Source organism: Lycium barbarum, chromosome 2 (genome assembly GCF_019175385.1).
Source record: "Lycium barbarum isolate Lr01 chromosome 2, ASM1917538v2, whole genome shotgun sequence".
Lineage (NCBI taxonomy): Eukaryota > Viridiplantae > Streptophyta > Magnoliopsida > Solanales > Solanaceae > Lycium > Lycium barbarum.
Genome location: NC_083338.1, coordinates 142,302,453 through 142,327,626, shown reverse-complemented (window position 1 = coordinate 142,327,626; position 25,174 = coordinate 142,302,453). Strand labels below are relative to the sequence as shown.

The 25,174-nt window shown below is 33.3% G+C and overlaps 1 protein-coding gene across 1 annotated transcript; it reads right to left on the bottom strand.

Moving 5' to 3' along the window:
• Positions 1 to 1,386: 1,386 nt before the first annotated feature.
• On the bottom strand, positions 1,387 to 4,348 carry LOC132627697 (uncharacterized). The gene is made up of 4 exons (XM_060343233.1): positions 4,173 to 4,348; positions 2,292 to 3,107; positions 1,854 to 2,009; positions 1,387 to 1,761 (listed from the first exon to the last, which is right to left on the bottom strand). Exons 2-4 carry the CDS (start codon positions 3,105 to 3,107, stop codon positions 1,534 to 1,536), a joined length of 1,200 nt encoding a protein of 399 aa, XP_060199216.1. The 5' UTR covers positions 4,173 to 4,348; the 3' UTR covers positions 1,387 to 1,533.
• Between the last annotated feature and the right edge of the window lie 20,826 nt (positions 4,349 to 25,174).

Below are 25,174 nucleotides of genomic sequence, written 5' to 3'. Positions count from 1 at the left end.
AGAAGATAAATAGGATCCTTAGCCAAAGAGATGTGCCACGTCATTGTTCTTTTACTTAACTTTTTTTTTCTCCCTTTGATGCCTTTTAATTTGTATTTTGTTTCTAAATGTGAATTATTGGCATTTATTTTTCATATGACCAATATTTTCTCATTTCTTTTGAATAAAATTCTAAGAAATTTAATATGGAAAGAAATTAAAGAAACAAAAAGAAAAAAAAATGAAAAATATAACCAAATATGACTTAAAAAAACTCATATACACGCTCACTTTGAAGACAGATAATTGCCTCCGGCGACTTGTTAAACACAATCCACATCTTTTTTCTCAATTTCGCCAAACTTTCAAAAGGACGAACATAAGTCGCTATATTTGCATTCGCTAACCATTTTTGCTCCCAAATGCATTGATCGGTAGTAAGTGAGAAACAATGCCCAAACTTTGCATCACTAACCCACCGAACATGAGAAAATAAGTAACAACTTCATTTATTTTTCAGAAATACATTTTCCAGAAAAACATTTTTCATTATATCGAACATAACTTCAGTGAAAATTTGCACCTGACTTTTTCTCCATTACTTATCTTTTGTGCTCTCACAGAGATGCACCAATATGCAAATAAAACGTAAAGATCACATAATGCAGGCACATGCAATAATTGCAAAATTTATTGGTGTCTTTGTAGAATTTTAACGTTACCAAATATTCATAGGTATTGAATTATAACTTTAATACAATATTACTTTTCATTAACTCTTGCTTTCTAATATTATAGTTAAAGTCTGCTAGTGGGAGAGAGGAAAAGATGAAAAAATTATTATATGCATTAACTATCACGTTGAAATCTGAGGATTAAAGGAGTTTTAGTCTCCTCAAATCCCACATTAAAGAAAATGATATAATGGTTAATTGACATAATTAAGAGAGTTAAAGGAGCAACTCTTTAGCTATTTAAAATACCAAATAAATGGGAAACAAATGAAAGAAAAGGCAAAAAAATGAGAAAAAAGATAAATAGGAATGAAGGTCGTAGAGAGATGTCACATCACCTTGTTTATGCCTAGCTTTATATTATATATAAATTATTTAAACTGATCATATCCGGTAATTAGGAAACTATCAGATTCTCCTTTCATTTTTAGGACATGTATCGTTTACTATACTCCCTCCGTTTCAATTTATGTGAACCTTTTCGGAGTATGAGGGTCAAACTTTATAACTTTGACTTTAAATTTTGACATATATTTTTCAAGTTTGTAAAAATAAAATTTATATATTTAGAAACTACATTAAAAGTACTATAAGTCATGATAATTTATAATTCAAATAATTTAGAAAAAATGCAAGAAAAACGTGGTCAAAGAACCACCTCGTAGACTCCCCAAATAGTAAAAGGTTCACATAAATTGAAACAGAGGGAGTATTAAACACCCATTATATTGATGGAAAATCGATCAGGATTTCTCACAATTCTTTCTTCCTCTCTTTTTTTCTTACTTTGATAAAATAAAACAGCAACAAGAAGTAGATCTTAATTTGGTGATGGTTCAGCAACCAAGAGATAGAACAAACTCATCACTCCAGTATGCCTTCGAAAACTACTATAATTTGTTAGTAAAGTTACAGTCTCCCCTTTCATTATCTTAATCGAGCCAGGTTTAGGATAACATGTAGACATCCCCACGACGTAACCGGCTTCATTTCCTGGTCCCTTTCCTTTGCCATAGATCGGGTGAGATGAGCATATGACGCGTCCATCCTAGCCCAAGAAAAAATCATAATTAAAATAATAAACACCACACTGTTTGCTAAAAGGTAGAGAAAGAAAATGTAATAAGTAGCTCATAGTACCTCTCCATGTAGGGTTGAACCAGCCCCTCCAGTATGTTGATGAGCAACTCCATAGATGACATCTCCACTAGTAGGAAATGGTACACTTACTTTTTTTGTATCAGTACAACCAAAGTTTGCACCATTAGCAGAACATGACTCCACTGAATATTCAATCTGAAATCAGGAAATTGCCTGAATTGTTAGCCACACAAAACTAGGTAGCACAGGGCTAAAATTGAATTGATCAATGAATGAAAAAATATCATCCGTCTGCGTGATTGTCCTGAGTACAAGATGATGTGCATAGTACATGACAATAGATGATTATTGAATGAGTCAGAGAGACAAAGAGCTGAATCTCAGTGGATCGTGGCAGCAAGACCATTCTGCCACTTAAAATTGATCTTTAAGGAAGTTAAATAAAGAAAATAACACAACATAGGAAACTGATCACACCTGGCACTGATGTTTTGCCTTTGCTGTTGGATTTTCTGGCTTTTTCCATGTATCTGTGACATCAATTATATAAATTTTAACAGGCACAATGGAGGCATCCCACTCAACATACTTCACCTTATACTTCAGGTAAAGGCCTTTCTTCGATCCTTTGAACCCGTGTTTCACCCTGCATCTTGTTTTATCGTAACAACATCTCAGGCCACCGATATAATCTGGCTCTATAGCTTGACCATCCTCATCCTTTGTGACATTATAAAGATCACACTTGCACTCGTTGCATCCCAATCTATCTTCAACTCCTCGTGTATCAATGGCATGTAAATTGAGCACCCATCTCTCTTCGTATCCTTCAGGTACATCCTTCGGATTACCAATTTCTATTCCATAAGGGTCCGGAACATATGTGGCTGTTTTTCGGGTCTCAGATCCGAGCCCAAAATGCTGATTAAGAACCCCGTCGCATATCCCTGAGTTGCCCCCAACGATTATATCCGAGGTGTTCAATTCGTTGCTTTTTCGTTGGTAATATCTTACAACAACCCAATGGTGAAGGTATGTTTCATATAATGGTACAGGGTGCCCTGCCTTATCAACTACTTCAGCTTGAAAATCTTTTATAGCAACATGTCCTTTAGGGAAATCAATGTTGTAGTAATATTTGTTAGCAACTGATCCAGGTTTCAGCACAAATTTTGGTGATCGAAAGACAGCAGTTTTCACTTTTCTTGGTTGAATTTGTGAATTTGCATCAATTGCTACTGGCAATAAGAGTACTGCTAGTGCAAGCAAATAGCAATTTGAATAGCCTGACATCTGGTAAACATAGATCAGCAATTTGGAAAAAGATAAAAGTTAATTACATAGTGTAATTTAGCCAATTTACAGCAGATCGTCCAATTTTTTTATATCAGGTTAACAAGTCAAGCTTGATTAGTGTGAAAAATTGTGCATAAAACTTGAACTCTTAAAGATATAACACACTGTTTAACTTGATATAACTAATTAAATTATTCAATGATTACACTGAATCAGCAGATAAACTAAATTTTTGATAACAATAAAATCATCCAACTTAATACAATGTTTCCAAATTTATGTTGGAAAATCAACTCTCTAAAGCCGGACAGATTATGTGGGCATGTCATGTTACACAAATAAACTTTTGGATTTCCTGTCATCCAACTTCAGAATTTTTACATAATCTTCAGTTGTTTCTTAAATAAACTCAGTTCTAGTTAATTATATTTATTTGATGAATATTTTTTTAACCAGATGATATTTCTATTTTTCACCAGATAAAATTTATATCATTTACCCAACAAAGCTTAACAATATTTTTACAATAGATAAAATTTCGCCAAATAAAAAGTACACTATTTTGAGGAACAGAGGGGATGTAATCAAAAGAAGTCTTTTATTCAATGTTATTGATTTGTCCCGAAGTTTATTTAAGAAACGAATGAAGACTTTGAAAAAATTGTAAGGGGGTAATTATTTGAGAAATTCGAAAGTTTAGTGGTGACGTGGTATGCCACGTTATGTTTCAGGGACCAAAAATTTGATTTTTTGAGAAAATTAAATTAAATTGGATGAGCTTTTATTAATACAAAAAATTCGAACATGACTTTAATTTGACATTTCCGCAATAACTTAGATGACTATTAATCAACTCAAGGATAGCATATAGCACTCAATGCGCACAAACTGTCAACGCACCACCGTTGTCAAAAAGAAAAATCCAAATTTTGGAATATCTTACTACTATTTCTTTCATTTATAGGACTAATGACTGGATTTAGAGCTAATATTGCCATACAAATTAAGAATATTAGCACGTAAATAAATTAGCATAAGAAATCCATGAGGAGACAGAGTTACCTGATATGGCTATTGGGGCAAATTTTCCACTGTGAAAGAGTAGAAACTCAGAATGACAAAAACAATAACTGGGTTTATATATATAGGAGAAACAGTTTGACCATCACAATTGTTTTTTGACAATAACAAGGTTAGTAATCTGGTTCTGAATCGGGTCTACTAGATTATTTATGGACAAGTTCAGACTCTCAAGATTGGCTGCTACTTAAATTTATTTGGGTCAAAGTTCGATACAGTTGGTCAGAGTTTTGACTTATTGTATTGATCATATATATACTTGCTTTCACACTGTCTATAGAAGATTTCCAATAAACGATACTTCCCATTAAAAAAATAGCGTACACTTACCAAATTAAGAAAAAAATAATTTTATTTTTTCAGGTTTGCCCTTATTAAGTATTAAGTGATCAAATTCCAATACTTATTTAATTAGGAGTAATTTAGTCAAACTATTTATTTTTGTCTAGTAATTAATATTTTCTTAAAGGGTTTGCATTATTAAGCTTATCTCCCTTACTTTGATTTGCATTTCACCTCTAACCACAACGCATCTGTTGATTCTTGAACATGTTGGTTCCGGCCTCCACTTAGTTTTACCAAGCTTCATCCTAGTCATGAATATGAATAGATCACCTAGATTCAGGTCCATAAGTAGTGACATTTGGCCTAGGAAGACTTGCTTTCGCTTCCGTTAATCCTTAACAATTCTATTTACTTATCATTAATATAACATGTCAATTTGACTAATTTACGCTTACTAGTTTGATCACCATATGACTGATGCTCTACTTTCCGGATATTGCGTCACTACAAAAAAAAGGGTAATTTGTGAAGGTTGAACATTGTAATTCGCAGGGATTCTAGCCTCCGCTAATTGCTTGAGGAGGCTAAAATCTTTGCGAATTGCAACTTTCAACCTTCACAAATTATCATTTTTTTTGTAGTGCGTTCTGGGCTGAGGATATTTAGTATTTTGGAGGTTTGGGATTAGCTCCAGTGAAAAGAGCTTAGTAATGCGCAATACCACACAAAATACTTGCTACGTGTACACTGAAATATAAAAGGCTTGGATTCATTTCTTTTTAAGAGTGCTTTAATTGAGTTATACTGAATTTTGCAATCTTGAGGGAAAAAATTAAAAGAACACGCATCACAGCAGGCGCTGACTTCTTCGCAGTATTTGTTCCGCGAGAGCAGTGTTTTGGATTAGGGGTGGGCATAGTATGGGCAATCCAAAATTTAAACAGAAATTTGATACATTTTTTTGGGTGGATTGTCTTTCTTTTGGGGTGGTCTTTAATTTGGTAGCTCAATTTGGCGGTCCTTTCATTTTTGCCCTTTGCTTAATACCCTGAGGTTCTGGACTCGAATCCTGGCTCAGTAAAAAAAAAAAAAGGAAGGGATTTCGCAAGGAATTTTCAGTCTTAAGGTAGAGTTTTGAAGGAAAAATTCTATCTCAAAATTTTGCCTTGCGAATCCAAATCTATGTCTTATGATTTTTTTTTTAAATTTTTGACTGAGCGGGGCTTCGAACCCGAAACCAAGAGGTTCTAATGAAGGACAAAAATTAAAGACCACCAATTTAATGGCAAAAATTAAAGACCACTCCAAAATAAGGGCATTCCTGCGAATTGCCCAATCTGATATATGTGCTCAATACGAATCTATCAATCAATCAACATTATTATACAAGCATGAATATAAATGTTGAATGACCAAAATATCTTTTAAATATTGAACGATTTTTATGCCCTTTAAGATGAATTATCTTTTCAAAATAAAATTCTATATTGGACAAAATTGTAATTTAAAATTTCCCCTAATATCAGCTTCCATGAATTCTAATCACAATCAAATTTCAACTTTGCACGTCCTACCTATTTCTTTAATATCTATGACTCCGAAGTATGCTACTTAATTATTACAGTCCTAATTGGAGTTCAGGAAATTAAATTTATAAGGCTTTTAATTTTTCTTTTTTTCTTAACTACAAGTTTCGAATTGCCTATCCTATTTTCTCTCCTTTAAATTTTATTCAGAAATTAGTTAGAATTCTAATTAAGTTGGTTATTCCTATTCTCTTTTTTCTTTTCATAATCAAACTGGCCCATTCACGTTATAACTTATGTATGAAGGAAGTCAACACAAATTCAAATTCCTTTTAAGGGATAAATCTACTAATTAAATTTATCGGATATTGGTAAAAAAAAAATGAAATAGTTTTTACTTCTGAATTTTCAATTTAAAGTTTATTATCTTAGTATATATTTCATAGTAATTGAAACAAGATATTTTCGTGCAAAGTACGAACATACAGTCAAATATTGAACGATTTTTACACCCTTTAAAGATAGAATTTAATATTTAAGATTTTAAAATCAACTAAAATTGTCATAAAAGACTTACAATATACCTATAACAAGGATTCTGATAGACATAATATATATAATAACAATAACTAACACTGAAACAACAACAAGGAAAAGTAGGGATTAGCCTAACTCTGTTCATGTGGTTTTTGTCTTATCCTTTTTATTTTTTCAATTGAATGCATGTAATTACAGATTAAATCTAGGTGAGTACTGACTACGCAATGCAGAATTCTAGAGTCAATTTTTTATCAAAAGGCAACACACATACGGATTGATTAGTATGAGAAAAGTGTTGCTTTTTTATCTACGAAGATGTTAGTTCGTGTTTAATTTCTTTTGGTCATACTTCTATATGTTATGGTCGTGGAATTGAAAAGGATTTGGGGAATTAGGGTTCGATTTTGATCTGAATTGGGAAATTAGGCGATTTGGGGGTAAATAGACAAAGATACGTGGCAACATAGACGAACGGTACAGATCAGTCCACAACTTATTACACCTACGGTGGATATTAGATCTCAACTTATTTCCTTCAACGGCCCAGATTTAATTAGAATTAATTGGGTCAAAGTTGTTAAATAAGTCAAAATACAGCTGGCGGAGGCAGTTATTGGATCTGGTAATTTTCCCTCCCATTTCACTTCTTCTTATTCACTCATCTCTCTCTCTCTCTCTCTCTCTCTCTCTCTCTCTCTCTCTCTCTTCCTTCCTTCTCTAAATCTCCATTACAGGTTAACATTGGAGCTCAAGATCAATTGAATTCCATAATATTGTAGCAGTTACTTCTAGAATTCGTTCAATTCATTTATCCACTGTTCACTGTGTAATCATTTGAGAATTCAAAAAAATTCCCAATTCTGCCTCAATTGTTCAATCTCGTTACAATTTATAATTCTACAGTTTAAGTACATAACAAATTGGTATCAGAGCATGTCCTGGTCACTATAAATACCTATTACAGAAACTCGATAAAAAACAATGGAGGATAGTATCAAGAAACTCGAAACCCAGATGGTGAACCATGTTGCAGAGGCAAATAAGAGATCTGAAGCCACGGAGAACAAAATTGATGATCTGGGGAAAAATTCGATATGTTGATGGATGGACTAACTCCAGCTAAAAAATGAAATACTGGGTAATATTCCAATGGAGAATGCAGCTCCAAACACTCAAGGGATCTTGGGAAGTGGACCAGTAGATCTAATGAAAGTTAATAGCCATAGAAGTAGCAGCAGACCAAAGGCGAATGACAATCCTGAATTCACCCTTGGTCGCACACAAGGCCATGGGTTCAGTGCTAGGGTTGAATTCCTTTACTTTGAAGGAGTTGATCCATGCGTATGGTTGAGGAAGTGCGACAGGTATTTCCAATATCATAACATCACTGATCCACAACAAAAATTGGAGTCTGCAGTCCTTCACCTCAATGGTAAGGCTGAGTCTTGGTTCTTCTCCTATCATGTTAGCAAAGGAAAGGTTAGATGGTCTGACTTTGTGGAAGAAATTTGTAAAAGGTTTGAGGGATCAGACAACAGAAAATTGAACCTAATAAGGGAATTTAAGAAATTAGAACAAAAAGGCACTGTAAATGAATACCTAGAAAAATTTGAGGAATTGAAAGCATAGGTGTTAATCAGGAACCCCACAATCCCTGAAGAGTTTTTCTTAGAGTTCTTCATTGAAAGGCTAAAGGATGACATAAGGCACACAGTGAAGTTGTTGGACCCTTACTCATTCCAAAAGGCTGTGGAAAAGGCAAGACACCAAGAAATTTTTTTGGAGTCTCAAGAGAAGAAATGGAAAACACAATGGAGTAGGGGTGTGACGAGACCAATGTGCATAGATATTTTCTGCTCGTACTCTGTCAAATTATAGTAAAGTTTAAGATATCGTCCCACAGAGATTGGAACCACTTAGGCTACAGATTTGTATTATTTTTGTTACTATTTGAGAGGATCAAACTGATGAAAAGAGAGTTGTTCAAAAGTATTGAAAATTATAATAATAAAATAAGAAATATATTTGGATTTTTCTAATAAACGATAAGAGGTTGGGATATTTTGAATCGGCAAAATAAAATTATTATAATAAAATCAAAATTTTATTACTTATTTCTCAGCTTAAAGAATGATTGTTTATTTCTAATACAATCACTCCACATAACAACAATATGTTAATAGCACCACTTTCGCTTATACTATTGATTTATTGACAATTAATTAGTGACATTAAACAATAATTAATTAATAACACCTCTTTCGATTAGTGTAGTTAACCAATTAAAGTAATGGCTTCAAACAAAAATTATCTTAGTTGAGTGCACCAAGTGAACAAAAGCCTCTTTCGATTAGCTTTTGCTAAATCAATAAACTTATTTGAGTCAATCCCTCCGTGAGAATTAGGACTGAAAGAAATAAGATAAAGATCACTTAAATCAATAGCTTATTTGAGTTAATTCCTCCGCGAGAATTAGGACTAAAAGAAATTAGATAAAGATCATTTAAATCAATAAACTTGTTTAAGTCGTTCTCTTCTCCCGAATAAGAAATAAAATAACAAGATAAAGATTTTTGTAAAGAGATATAATTATATCCAATAATAGATAAATTAATATCAAATAACTTGGTGTATAAAGATGATAAAGAGAAAATCCCAACATAAGAAGATAATAAAATAAAGATATTTATTAGAATAGCTTCATCAAGCTTCATCTAGTATCCTAACCAAGGAAACTTACTCTATTATGGAGTAGAAAACTAAATACAAATAAAGACTAAGAGAATATTTTTTTTTTACTACAAGAAAGAGCCAAGAGAGACACCAAGACTAGTTCTTGTGTCCTCTTCACTATTGGATGCAAATAATATAAAATATGGGTTTTTTTTTTCTACAAAACATATGCCTATTTATAGAAAAATTCCTAGAATTCTTGGAGAGACATTGCAAGAGAAATTCAATATAATAATATTTTCATGATGAGAAATTGGCATGGCAAATTATCATGCAATCTTGAGAAATTGGCATGGCAATTTATCATGAAATTTTGGTGAGAATTTGTCATAACTTTGTTTATCTTGACTTTGTGTAGTCTATGGTGAATTTGTCACGGATGCATCCTCCTTTCTTGGCTTTTAGTTCTTGTTTCTTCTCTTTTTTCATGTATTCTTTTCCTGCCAGATTTGTTAGAAAAGTGCGAGAATATGATATAAATTATTCATGTTTTATTTTTAAAATATTATATTTTTATATTGAAATTACATGAATAATTTATACCCATCAGGGTGCTATTCTCAATAACTCTTCACAAAGGGGCAATACTGGTGTAACAAATAATAGAGGTGCAGGGAATTACAATGAGAGTAGCCAAAGAGACAAGCTGTTTGAAAGTAGAAGGACACAAGGGTTATGCTATAAATGTGGGGACAAATATCACCAGGGTCATGTGTGTAAGCCTAAACAACTGAATGCCATGGATGCTTACCTTGAGGCAACTGACATTGATCAAGGTGAGATTGTAGAAGGGGTAAAAGGGCAGATGGAATTGCAGGAGGAGAAAATAATTGAAGGTACCATCAGTTTGAATGCCTTGTCAGGCACTGAAGTCCGTAATACTATATCATTAAGAGGGGAGGCTAAAAAGAACAAGTTAACACTCCTAGTATATTCAGGAAGCACACATAGCTTCTTGGATATAGAGACTGCTAAAAGGATTGGGTGTATAATAAGGGAAGCTTCAACTATGAGAGTAACTGTAGCAAATGGGAACCACTTGATGAGCAGACACTGTTGCTCAAATTTTAAGTGGAAAATCCAAGGGTTGGAGTTTGAAGACACTTTCAGACTCCTAAGGTTATGAGGCAATGATGTGGTTCTTGGTGGAGATTGGATGAGGGCCCACAACCCTGTCTTGTTGGATTTTGAGGAGTATAAAATACAGGTTTCTCACAAAGGCAAGAGGGTAGAGCTCAAAGGAATTTACAATCAATCAGAACTCAGACTGATGTCTGCCAGTGGAGTGAAGCAACTATTCAGGAAAGGGCAGTCTATTTGGGCTCACTTGTTTATAATATAAGCAACAAAAAGTACAAATGGAGAGGTTATACCTGAGGAAATCAACATGGTGCTTAAACAATTCCCAGATGTGTTTGTGGAACCAACAACACTTTCACCCAGGAGACATCATGATCATTACATTCCCCTAAAACCAAACTCTATCCTGTCAGCATTAGACCCTACAGGTATAATTTTTTTCAAAAGAATAAGATTGAGAAACAAATAAAAGAGATGATGTAAAATGGCATAATTCAGCCACGCCATTCTCCTTTTTCTTCCCCAGCCCTTCTAGTCAAGAAAAAGGATAGGAGTTGGAGATTTTGCATAGATTGTAGGGAGTTAAACAAAATGCCAGTCAAAGATAAATTCCGTATCCCATTGGTGGATGACTTGTTGGATGAACTTAATGGGTCTGTTATATTTTCTAAAATAAACCTAAGGGCAGGCTATCACCAAATTAGAATGTTTGAGGGTGATATACATAAGATAACTTTTAGAACTCATTTGGGTCACTATGAGTTCAAGGTTATGCCATTTGGGCTAACTAATGCTCCTGCCACATTTCAAAGTCTTATGAACCATGTTTTTAGGGAGTTATTGAGGAAATGTGTATTGGTGTTTTTTGAGGATATCCTAGTCTACAGTGCAACTGTTGAGGAACACTTATCACACCTTAGCATGGTACTGGGTATTCTAAGGAGGGAACAATTATTTGCCAAACTATCCAAATGTGCTTTTGGGCAGCATAAAGTGGAGTATCTAGATCATATTATCAATGGTGAGGGAGTTTCTACTGACCCAGCCAAAATTGATTTAATGTCTAACTGGCCAATCCCCAAGTCCTTGAAGGCATTGAGAGGGTTTTTAGGTCTTACAGGGTACTATAGGAGGTTTGTTAGATCCTATGGTATTATTAGTAAACTTTTAACCAACCTACTCAAGAAGAATGCATTCCATTGGATTGAGGAAGCTGCAGTAGCTTTTGAGCAGTTAAAGAAAGCCATAACCTCAACACCAGTGCTAGCTTTGGCATATTTCAACAAAAAGTTTGTCATAGAGACTGATGCTTGTTTAAGTGGTATGGGGGTTATACTAATGCAAGAAGGCAGACCCCTGACTTATTTTAGTAAGGCTCTGGCACCTAAACACTTGGGGTTGTCTACTTATGAAAATGAGTATATGGCAGTCCTATCTGTTGTAGAGAGATGGAGACACTATTTTCAAGGGGGTCCCTTTATTATAAGAACAAATCACCATAGCTTAAAATACCTACTGGAACAAAGAGTCAATACTGCATTGCAGCAGAAGGGGTTGACTAAGCTACTGGGGTTGGACTATGAAGTCCAGTACAAAAAGGGTGTAGAAAACAGGGTTGCTGATGCATTGTCAAAAAGACAAGAAGAAGATTCATCTCTACATGCCATCACTGGGGTGGAGCTTACTTGGATGTTAGAAGTATCTCAAAGCTCTGAACATAATCCTATAGCTTTACAACTACTCACTGAGCTAATTACTGATCCTAATGGCAAACCAGACTACTCACTACACCAAGGGGTTATGAGGTTCAAGGGCAAAATCTATGTGGGTAAGACCACTGACCTCAGGTTCAGAATTTTCTCAGCATTTCATTCTTCTCCGCTGGGGGGCCATTCAGGTCAACAGGGTACTTATCGAAGGTTGTATATGTTGTTCTATTGGCCTAATTTGAAAGGTGACATATGTGCTTGGGTTGATGCTTGTGACATATGCCAAAGGGTTAAAAATGAACATGTACACTTTCCAGGACTTCTACAACCCTTACCAATACCAGAGTTGCCATGGCAAGATATTGCAATGGATATTGTGGAAGGACTGATTTACTAAATATGGCCTCTTCTTATCCTTAAAGCACCCTTATTCAGCCAAGAAGGTGGCTGACTTATTCCTACAGGATATTTATAAGTTACATGGCCTTCCCATGACCATAATAACTGATAGAGACTCTATCTTCACTAGTCACTTCTGGCAACACTTATTCATGTCCTTGGGTACTATACTATGTCTACTGCCTGTCATCCCCAATCTGATGGTCAGACTGAGAGGTTAAACCGTTGTTTGGAGGCATACTTGAAAGCTATGGTGTTCAACAATCCCAAGCACTGGCTCAAATGGTTACCCTTGGCTGAATGGTAGTATAACACCAACCATCACACAACACTTAAAACTAACCCCATTTGAAGCCTTATATGGCTTTGCACCACCCCAAATACCCATGGGTTCAATACCTCACCCCACCCAAAGCCCAGCTGCTGTTTGTTTAGTTCAACGCCAAAATCTCCTACATCAGCTAAGGGAAAATCTACAACAAGCTCACACGCGTATGAAGTTCTTTGCAGACAAGCATAGAACAGATAGAGTGTTACTAGTGGGAGATTTTGTGTACCTAAAGCTGCAACCTTATTGTCAAGCTACTGTCTCTATTCGCAAAAAATTGAAGTTAAGTGCTAAGTTCTACGGGCCCTACCAGATAATGGAGAAAATTGAAGATGTTGCTTACAGTTTAGATTTGCCACCCACATCGCGGATCCACCCTGTTTTTCACGTCTCGCAACTGAAGAAACGCATCGAGCCCAACATCACCCCTCAGTTACAACTTCCATCCTGTGGTGAGGACGGTCGTATTCTGATGCAACCCTTGGCTACCCTCCGTCGTCGCATGGTGAAGGTGAATAATGCAGCTACTGTAAAGGTTTTGGTTCATTGGTCGAACCTTTCAGCTGAGGAAGCCACGAGAGAAGATTGGGGCTACATTAAGGGTCAATTTCCAGAGTTCGTTGCTCAACTCCGACCTTGAGGTCAAGGTCGATTTGACGAGGAGGGTATTGTTATGGTCGTGGAATTGAAAAGGATTTTGGGAATTAGGGTTCGATTTTGATCTGAGTTGGGAACTTAGGCGATTTGGGGGTAAATAGACAAAGATACGTGACAGCATAAATGAACGGTACAGATCAGTCCACAACTTATTACACCTATGGTGGAGATTAGATCTAAGCTTATATCCTTCAACGACCCAGATTTAATTAGAATTAGTTGGGTCAAAGTTGTTAAATAAGTCAAAATACAGCTGAAGGAGGCAATTATTGGATCTGGTAATTTTCCCTCCCATTTCACTTCTTCTTCTTCACTCATCTCTCTCTCTCTCTCTCTCTCTCTCTCTCTCTCTCTCTCTCTCTCTCTCTCTCTTCTCTAACTCTTCCTTCGTTCTCTAAATCTCCATTACAAGTTAACGTTGGAGCTCAAGATCAATTGAATTCAATAAAATTGTAGTAGTTACTTCTAGAATTCTTTCAATTCATTTATCCACTGTTCACTGTGTAATCATTTGAGAATTTAATAAAATTCCCAATTCTGCCTCAATTGTTCAATCTCGTTACAATTTATAATTCTACAGTTTAAGTACATAACACTATATGCTTAAATTGTTGCAAATATATTGGCATTTTTTTTTTCATAGAGAGAGTATTATTTGTTTTTCTTCTTTGCTTCTAATGATTTTGTGTTTAGTGGTTTTATAAACTATAGAGGTTAATAATATATTAATATGTGTAATAGTTGTTGATGTTGTAATTAGTCACTTTTAGTGTAAATTTTTATGTATGTGCTTGATTTTTTTAATAGAAAATATTATTTTATCTTAATATTGTGATCAACTTAATTTTTCTTTTTAAAAAATAACTAAATATTCTTAAAATTGATCGATATTTTTATAATGTAATTTTGTTTAGTAACTATTTTCAACACTTTTGTATCTGTAAATGACAATAAATAAATATTTGGTCATCAATATTTAATATTGGATTATCTTAGTCGTAACATATTTTTATACGGGAAAAAGAAGAAGAAAAAATAACGAGAACATCAATTTCAAAGAAGTATTAAGTAGATACAACTCTATACTATAGTAATAATTTAGTAACTCGTGAAATAAATATATATAATTACAAATAATATTAGCTACGATATTTTTTACTATGTGACTGAGATTGTCGAGGAATAACGTGCAACTGCATGTTTATAGGGACTAGTATTTATTTTAAAAGCATGAATATAAATGTTGGTTGACTAAAATATCCTTTAAATATTGAACGACTTTTAAATATTCTTAGAGCCTGTTTGGAAAGCCACCTGATAATTGGAATTGGTGTAATTACTACCCTAATAATTACACAACCTAGTAATTACACAGTATTGTAATTACAATGACCTGTTTATTTGTCATAATGTAATTACAGTGTAATTATAAGCGTGCTGTTTGGTTGCACAAGTGTAATTACACAGTTAGTTTAATTTAGAAATAACATTTGATTATAAAAAATTTAAAACTAATATTTAAAAAAGATGTGCCTTTATAAATGATATTAAATTAGTTATTTAATAATACATTATTTCTCGAAAATGTGTTAATTAATAATCATATATTTGTAACTAATATTGTAAAAAATAATTGATATATAATTTCAAATTAATAATATTTTAATTTTAATTGATTATAAAACTTAAAACATACTTTTTTTGTGAGAACATTATGGGATTGAATGTTTGACAAAAAAAGAATATTTATAAATTTAATGTCATGAAGATAGAGTTTTAAAAAAATACTACCTCTGAAATTTGATTCCCAATCTAATTAATTTTAAAAAATCTTTGCTATCATATTTAAATAAGGAAATATCCGTACTTTTTTCATTAGCCTAATAGTAGCGTTCCTTTTCCGAATTCAACTGCTAAATTATGATATTAATTATTTATTCATATGATACGAGATATCATTCCATTTTGACAAGCAACGCTAAAAGGTATGTACCAACATAGATAACTAATTTACAAAGGAAAAAACAGAATAAGAAAAAAAAAAAACGAAGTAAAAATCACGTGTTGGCCAATTAATTTTATGAGTATGAATGGTAACACGTGAAGACAAATTGTAGGCTAACCTAACATTATTAACATATTTAACAATCAAGACGTTTACTAATATAATATTGTTAACATACGCAACGATCAGACGTTTTATCTCCTTTTATTAAATCATAACCGGTAGCAAAATTTAGATTAAGTAGATGTAAATACAGTTAGAGAATGCATCTAATCCACCAAAAAAATGACATCGGGCAAGAGTAATAGAATAAATATTTTAGGATCAAATAAATGACAGAAAGTTTATTTTCTTTAGATATAACCTTTACAATAGTTGACGGGGAATAATGTGCGCGACACGTTAATAGAGACTAGTTAGTCTAAAACTCCACTAAGTTAGCACTTTATGACCCTACCCATTATAATATTAAGTTCAACATAGAATTTATACTAAATTAAATATAATAACTTCACTACTTTAAGAATAAGACAACTTCTAATGGAACAAAGAGAATAATATAGAACTGAAGTATGTGACTTGATACCTTTTATTCTGTGGTAACAACTCTTTGTTGAAATTATACTAAGACCTATAACTTGGTAACTGGGCAATCAATTTCGTTCCTGATAAGCCTGCCTTAAAGGCTCAAAAGTCAAAATCGGAAAATCGAAATATCCAAACCGAACTTCAAAAATTCAATCCGATCTGAGTTTATTTGGATTGTAATTTCTTCAATCCGAAATCGAAAATTCAAACCAAATTTGAATATCCAACGCCCAGTGGAGTATATTGAGATTATTGTAAAGTAGTCTGGAAAATCATTTTCTTGGGAACATTTAGATCTTTGGCAAGTGGTGCTTGTTTTAAAGCTTTTGCAGGTGCAGTTTTTTCTTTTCTTCTTCTTTTTCTGATGGACCTTTTTATGGAAAGAAATTATTGGAGAAAAAAAAAATGAAGAAATAAGAAGAAGAAGCTGAAGGGCAGACAACGATCATAAGAAGAACAAGAACTAAGGATTCTTTTCCAGGCTGTAAAAAGTAAAGAAAACTGAAGACTAATGCTGCAAAAGAACCCAGACCCTTCATATTTTTAGTGACACGTGGCTAATATCAAATATGGCCTTGAGCTTAACTGGACCAAAACTCACTTAAGTTGATCTTATCCCTTCAATTAGCAAGAAACAAAAACTAGTTGCTAGATCCATCACAAAAGAAGTATAACCAACTATTGGTAGTATCAACTTGAGAACTCATATGGGTTGAGTAGTTATCGAAAGAACTTAAGTCCGTATAGATAGCCAAATAGAACTTAGGTGTGACAATCAATTTGCACTTCACAGCGTTCCAACTTGGTGTTCCATGAGAGGATTAGGCATATCAAAATTGGTTGTCATTTTGTTAGAAGATCGTCACAAGTTCGTGAAATTAAATGATTGATTTTCAAATGTATTTAGCAAATCACTTGCCGGTTCCTGAATTAGTTACATGGGTGACAAGCAGGGTATAAACGAAGTGTATGCATCAACTTGAGAAAGAGTGTTAAGATTGGAACGTAAATCATGTAAGATGATTAGGAAATTATTTAGAGTGATCATATTCTGTAACTAGGAAACTATCGATTCTTCTTTCACTTTTAGGACATGTATCGTTTACTATATTAAACACCCATTGTATTGAAGGAAAATCAATCAAGATTTCACACAATTCTTTCTTTCTCCTTTAATAGTTCACTGTATTACTACAACAGTAAACAAACAGATAACACCTCATATCACTATAGAGTCATATCCTTCCTCTCTCTTTTTCTTACTTTGAATAAATAAAATAGCAACAAGAAGTAGATCTTACTTCGGTGATGGTTCAGCAACCAAGAGATAGAACAAACTCATCACTCCAGTACGCCTTTGAAAACTGCTATAATTTGTTACTAAGGTTACAATCTCCCCTTTCATTATCTCAATTCCTGGTGCCCTTCCTTGCCCATAGATCGGGTGAGATGAGCATATGACGCGTCCATCCTAGCCCAAGAAAAAAAATATAATTAAAAAAATCAACACCACACTGTTAAGGTAGAGAAAAATCACAGGGAGAAAATGTAATAAGTAACTCATAGTACCTCTCCATGAAGGGTTGAACCAGCTCCTCCAGTATGTTGATGAGCAACTCCATAGATGACATCTCCACTGATAGGAAATGGTATACTTACTTTTTTTGTATCAGTACAACTGAAATTTGCACCATCAGCAGAACATGACTCCCCCGAATATTCAATCTAAAATCAGGAAATACCCTGAATTGTTAGCCAGACAAAACTAGGTAGCAAAGAGCTATAATCGAATTGATCAATGAATGAAAAAAATATTATCCGTCTGCATGATTGTCTTATGTTCAAGATATGCGCATAGTACATGACAATAGATGATTATTGAATGAGTCAGAGTAACAAAGAGCTGAATCAAAGTGTATTGTAGCAGCAAGACCATTCTACCACTTAAAATTAATCTTTAAGGAAGTTAAATAAAGAAAATAACACAACATAGGAAACTAATCACACCTGGCACTGGTGTTGTGCCTTTGCTGTTGGATTTTCTGGCTTTTTCCATGTATCTGCATGTGACATCAAGCATATAAATTTTGACAGGCACAATGGAGGCATCCCACTCAACATACTTCACAGTATACTTCAGGTAACGACATTTCTTCTTCGATCCTTTGAACCTGTGTTCCACCCTGCATCTTGTTTTATCGTAACAACATCTCAGGCCACCGATATAATCTGGCTCAATAGCTTGACCATGCTCATCCTTTGTGACATTATAAAGATCACACTTGCACTCGCTGCATCTCAATGTATCTTCAACTCCTCGTGTATCAATGGCATGTAAATTGAGCACCCATCTCTCTTCGTATCCTTCAGGTACATCCTTCGGATTACCAATTTCTATTCCATAAGGGTCTGGAACATATGTGGTTGTTTTTCGGGTCTCAGATCCGAGCCCAAAGTGCTGATTAAGAACCCCGTCGCATATCCCTGAGTTGCCCCCAACGATTATATCTGAGGTGTTCAATTCGTTGCTTTTTCGTTGGTAATATCTTACAACAACCCAATGGTGAAGATATGTTTCATATAATGGTACAGGCTGCCCTGCCTTGTCAACTACTTCAGCATGAAAATCTTTTATAGCAACATGTCCTTTAGGGAAATCAATGTTGTAGTAATATTTGTTAGCAACTGATCCAGGTTTCAGCACAAATTTTGGTGATCGAAAGACAGCAGTTTCCACATTTGCATCAATTGCTACTAGCAATAAGAGTATTGCTAGTGCAAGCAAATAACAATTTGAATAGCCTAACATCTGGTAAACATAGATCAGCAATTTGGAAAAAGATAATAGTTAATTACAATGTGTAATTTAGCCAATTTACAACAGATCATCCAATTTTTTTTTAATATCAGGTTAACAAGTCAAGCTTAATTAGTGCAAAAAATTGTGCATAAAACTCGAACTCTTAAAGATATAACACACTGTTTAACCTAATTTAACTGATTAAATTATTCAATCATTACACTGAATCTGCAGATAAATAAATTGATGAAACGTCTTGACTAGTAAAGTCAAAAAGAAAAAAAAAATTGAGTCTGAATAAAGGTAAGAATATCAAGCAATTAGGGAGAGTAACCTATGGAAATAAATAGGTCCGTATTATATACCTATATTGGGCTTTGGAGTTTGGATTAGTAATCAAGGGTTCATATACAAAAAAATTGTTAGGGGGGTTTGATGGACACAGTTATGCAAGTTAGTTATTTAAACAATCATTCAATTTATGTTTCCAAATTTATGTTGGAAAATCAACTCTCTAATGCCGGACAGATGATGTAGCATGTCATGTCATGTCACACAAATAAAATTTTGGATTTCTTAAATAGTTATCCAACTTTAGAATTTTTACATAATCTTCATCTGTTTGTTAAATAAACTCAGCTCTAGTTAATGATATTTATTTGATTAATATTTTTTAAACCAGATAATATTTCTATTTTTCACCAGGTAAAAATTTCTTTCATTTACCCAACAAAGCTTAACAATATTTATACGATAAATAAAATTTTCGCCGAATAAAAGATACACTATTTTGAGGAACAGAGGGGTGAAAAAAATGATGTAATCAGAAGAAGTCTTTTGTTCAATGTTATCGATTTGTCACGGAGTTTATTTAATAGCCTGTTTGACCAAATTTATTTTCACCCAAAAATAATTTTTTTTTTCAATAAATGCTTATTTTAAAAAAAGTGAGGTGTTTGGCCAAGCTTTTGGAAGAAAATAAGTGTTTCTGGGGAGTAGCAGAAACAATTTTTCAGAAGCTAAAAAAACAGTTTTTGTCCAAAAACACTTTTTTGAAAAACACTTTTGAGAAAAATACACTTAGAAGCACTCTTTAAAAACTTGGTTAAACACTGATTGCTACTCAAAAGTACTTTCAAAATTAATTGACCAAACACATATTGCTTTTCATCAAAAATACTTTTTTGAAAAGTGCTTTTGAAAATAAGCTAATTTTAGAAGTTTCGCCAAACAGGCTATAAGAAACAAAAGAAGACTTTGCAAAAATTGTAAGTTGGATAATCATTTAAGAAATTCGAAAGTTTAGTGGGTGATGTTGTATGCCACGTTATGTTTCAGACACCAGAAAGTTTTTTTTGGAGAATCTATAGACAAAGTGATGTGACACGTCTCTATGGCCTTCATTGTTATTTATCTTTTTTGTGAGATTTTTTCCCTTTTTTCAACAATTTCTCTCTTCAAAAATTATTTTAAACAAAGACTTATGAATTGAAAATTAATTGTAATCACACGGAGGCTTCTTAAACCATCTTTATTACTATTATCACGTAGTCTCTTCAACTTTCTAAATCAGTTACAAGCCTATGAGTAACAACCAGTGTTTTAAAAGGCGTTTTCGGGGCGAGCCTCGGGGCGGGGCGTACCAAAAATGCCCCGGGACGATGGTTTGAGGCGAAAGTCTCAAAAGGCGTACGCCCAGCAATTTGAGGCGTACGTCTGGGCGTTTGGGGCGAGTTTTTTTTGTTGGGGCGTAAGCCCAGAAAACTTCTTCAAATTAAAACAAAAATTGTTAAATAAGTCCTCAATATAATGCCCAAATTTTCAAAAGTCAACTAGTAATTACTCAAATATTTTAAAAAGGAACCGAAAGATTAAATTTAAAAGTCACGATTTTTTTTTATTGCTAGAATGCCTAATATATGTTCTTTTCCAATTATTTATCTTGCCTTCTACTATCTCAAAAAAGTAACGAGCAGTCACTTGTGCTTGTAAGTAGCGTATAATAGATTGTTCTGATTAGTTTTTTTGTAAAGATGGAGCATATATTTATAATTTTCTTCAAATGTTTACGCTATTTTACCTATTTAAAAGTATTTATTATAATTATATCCTTTTATGAAATACTAAAAATTAAAGTCCCATGAGGCTTACGCCCCGTGCCTCGGGGCTTACGCCTCGCTGAGGTAGACGTAAAACGCCTCGGCTTACGCCCCCGCCTTTTAAAACACTGGTAACAGCTGTAATTATAGTATACCAATAAAAGCTAATCCGGAGAATAAAGACTAAATGCTTGTCCTTATTTTCCATTTAAAAATTATATAATTACAACTTTCCTGAAATCTCCCAATATAGACTACCTTTTCAATTACATTATGGAGTAGTTAATTCAAAAAACAGTTTCTTTTTATTTGTAACCCAAGAGCCTTACAATTAATCCAAAACTCTTTATTTAAAAGTAATCCAAAAGTCAATATTAAAAATCTTCCCTCCCTGATGAAGTGGTATAAATAGTGAAAGAACTAGGGAAATAAAGCTGCACTTGACCTTGGTTTCCCCTCGCTCTCTCACTTTCCCTATTTTCATAGTACTCTATTTCTGATAAAATTAAGCATTCCCCAAGGAATTGCCTGTATATCCTTTCCGTTTCTAGCTTCTACAGCTGATCATAATGTATTAGTCTTTGACTTACTCACTTCGAAATCGTTCCCAAATCAACGCGAACTGTACTTCCTGGCGATTCATCCTTGAAAGTGTTATCATCAAAATCAGTGCTGTCATTATTCTTGAAAGAACCGGAATTGAGAGATTTTGACGAGAAATAAAACCAGAAGTAACACTTGATTCTGCTATATATATTTGTTCAAGCTTAGGTAGAAATTTCATCTGTGTGTTGAATGTATGATTATGTTTAAATGCAATTGTTACAAATCAAATTATTATGTTGTATATTTGTTGGGGTTGTTATAGAAGATTACATGTAATTCAATATCCACTGTTATTGTATAATTTTATCAGTTGAATGTGGTTCTAATTTGATGAACATTTTATCCTTTTGTTAAGTAACGCTCCTTTTTCTGGCTTCTTATTTTAGAATCTCTTAAATTATCTTATATGTTTTATTAGCTGAAATGGACAAAAAATATTTTAAGTTGTATAACCGATAACGTCCTTACTTATTATTTGGTTGCTTAGTTTGAATACGAGAAAGTAAAAAGTGCTAAATATCTTGCACAGTTTATTTGTTTTGATTTTTTTTCTTTTAAATTTTTGTTATAGTTCTTTTTTCTTTGCCTCCATAAAGCACGGATTTTGACATGGGTGTCTAATTTTAATTTTGTGAACAGAAAGCCCCGTACTTTTCTCAGCCAAGTTTGTTTGCATTATTTCTGATTCCTCTAATAGAATATTCACCTTGAAACATCGGGATTCATATAAAGTCCGCAAATTCCTTAGCTACACGATACTACACGCTGAGTTATAAGGTTATTTGATTGAACTTTCAAGAACCAGGAATTTTCTTTTAAAGATTTTTTTTTTTTTTAGGCTTTTTGTTGTGGTGCTATCACAGTTTTTTTAAATTTTTTTATTGACTTCATTTTCCTAAAACACGTGTGATGGTTTGATTAGACTTTATGGTTTTTGGAAACTTAAGTTTTATAGTGTAGCAAAAGTTTACTATTTTTGTTTATGACCACGCAAAGCGGAGCCTCGCACTTTTCTAACCCAAAAAAAAAATCTGGAACCAAACTAACCCACTAAAAAAAAAAAAAAAATCAAACTAGGCTTCACGCACAGAATCTGTGCGTGAAAGGACCAAATTGTAACTTTTTAAGTTTGGTCCTTTCACGCACAGATTATGTGCGTGAAAGGGGTATTTTGTTTTCTTTTTTCTTTTTTTAAGCTATCAAAAATCACGTTTTTTTTCATACTTTGGCCAAAGATTAGTCATGTTCAAAATACCGAAATATCAATATTTTATATAGAACTTAATATATTTTTTTTGCGTACAATAACGTCGGCTCATTACATCAAGTATACCTAAACGTTTGGATCGTTGTTTTAGGGGTTGTAGAGTGCCCGTAGTAAGTTTTGTTTGCTTGAAAACTCGTCATCTTTAGATCTAAGTGTCATATTTTATAGGATTTTGATTTAAGTGTTTTGAAATAAAAATATTATATTAAAAAATAATTCATCCAATACGAGAGGTTCAACCAAGGTATAATATATCTCATTCAATGCTCCCACCAAGGTTTGATCCCATGTTGTTGGCATAAAAAAGAAGTGAGTAAAAAAGAGAGGCTAAACCACCAGGCCAAATTGGTGAATATTATAAAGTAGACACTTTTTATTTTTTATATTGTTCACTAATGCTATTTAACTCGTTTTCATAAATTGAATTTCGAACCTCGAAATTGACATTCAAAACATCATTACCATGGGATTAGCATCTTGAAATAGATTTTTATCATTAGATTTTTACTAGAGAAGAATGAAATTTTTGCACAAATTTGGGGGAAAATTCAAATTGAATGGGATAACGGGCGTTTTTTGAAAAATCGGCTCGGCCAAACCGCCTTGCGGCAGTTTGTCCGTGTAGATCTCGAAAAAATACCCTGAATAAAAAAAATCGCGTAAATCGGACATCCTAGCTCAAAGTTATGACCATTTAAAGTTTCAACAATTTACAACTAGTTTTCCACCTATGCTCCGGTCCTTATTTTTTATTTACGTGAGTGAAGAGGCATATGTATACTTGATGTAATGAGCCGATATTATTGTATGCTAAAAAAAATATTAAGTTCTATATAAAATATTTATATTCCAACGTTTTGAAACGTGACTAATCTTCGGTCAAAGTATGAAAAACACTTAAAGATAACAAGTTTCCAAACTTACTTCGAGACACTTTACAACCCCTAAAACGACGATCCAAACATATATGTATACTTGATGTAATGGGCCGACATTATTTTACACTAAAAAAAATATGAAGTTCTATATAAAATATTTATATTCCGGTGTTTTGAAACGTGACTAATCTTCGGTCAAAGTACTGAAAAAAGCTCAATTTTAAGTTTGATTTCCAAAGATGACAAGTTTCCAAGCAAACAAAACTTACTTCGGGGCACTCTACAACCCCTAAAACGACGATCCAAATGTTTAGGTATACTTGATGTAATGAGCCAATGTTATTGTACGCAAAAAAATATATTAAGTTCTTTATAAAATATTAATATTTCGGGGTTTTGAAACATAACTAATCTTTGCCCAAAGTATGAAAAAAAACGTGATTTTTAATAGCTTAAAAAAAGAAAATAAAATAAAATACCCCTTTCACGCACAGAATTTGTGCGTGAAGCCTAGTTTGGTTTTTTTTTTTTTTTTAATGGGTTAGTTTGGTTTCAATTTTTTTTTTTGGGTTAGAAAAGTGCGGGGCTCCGCGAAGCGCGGATAAGTTAACTAGTATTAAAATTAAATTTGATGATTTTTTATTGATATAAAAAAATCGAACATGAGTTTAATGCGTTATTTCCACAATAACTTAGATGCTATTAATACCCTCGATCTCGAAGATAGCATATACTCAATGCGCCACAAACTAGTCCACAGACCAACGTTACCAAAAAGAAAAATCCAAATTTGGGTATATAATACTACTATTTCTTCATTTATAGGACTAATGACTGGATTTAGAGCTAATATTGGCATGCAAATTAAGAATCTTAGCACGTAAATAAATTAGAATAAGAAACCCATGAGGAGACAGAGTTATCTGATATCGCTTATGGGGGAAATATTCACTCTTTTTCCACTGTGAAGGAGTAGTAACTCAGAATGAGAAAAATTAATAACTAGGTTTTTATATATATAGGAGAAATAATTTGACCATCATAATTACTTTTTTGATAATAACAAGGTTAGTAATCTTGCTTTGAATCGGGTCTACTAAATTATTTATGGACAAGTTCAAACTCCCAAGATTGGTTGCTGCTTAAATTTATTTGGGTCACAGTTCGATACAATTGGTCAGAGTTTTGACTTATTGTATTGATCATACTTTCTTTTACACTGTCTCTAGAAGATTTCCAATAAACAATACCCTGGTTCATAAAAAATGTCCACTTAGCTTTTATTTATTGGTTAAAAAAGAGCGCTCACTTACCAAATTAAAAAAGAATCAATTTTATTTTTTCAAGTTTACCCATATTAAGTGTTAAGTGACCAAATCCCAATAGCTATTTAATTAGGAGTAATTTATAGCATGTTTGACCAAACTTCTAAAATCAGCTTATTTTAAAAAATACTTTTTAAAAAAAAAATACTTTTGGGGAAA

Excerpts from the sequence above, each read along its gene's own strand:
- LOC132627697 (XM_060343233.1), bottom strand. The coding sequence starts at position 3,107 with ATGTCAGGCTATTCAAATTGCTATTTGCTTGCACTAGCAGTACTCTTA. Across the intron at positions 2,010-2,291 it reads AGGCAAAACATCAGTGCCAG|ATTGAATATTCAGTGGAGTC; the intron begins GTGTGATCAGTT and ends TCCTGATTTCAG. Across the intron at positions 1,762-1,853 it reads GTTCAACCCTACATGGAGAG|GATGGACGCGTCATATGCTC; the intron begins GTACTATGAGCT and ends TTCTTGGGCTAG.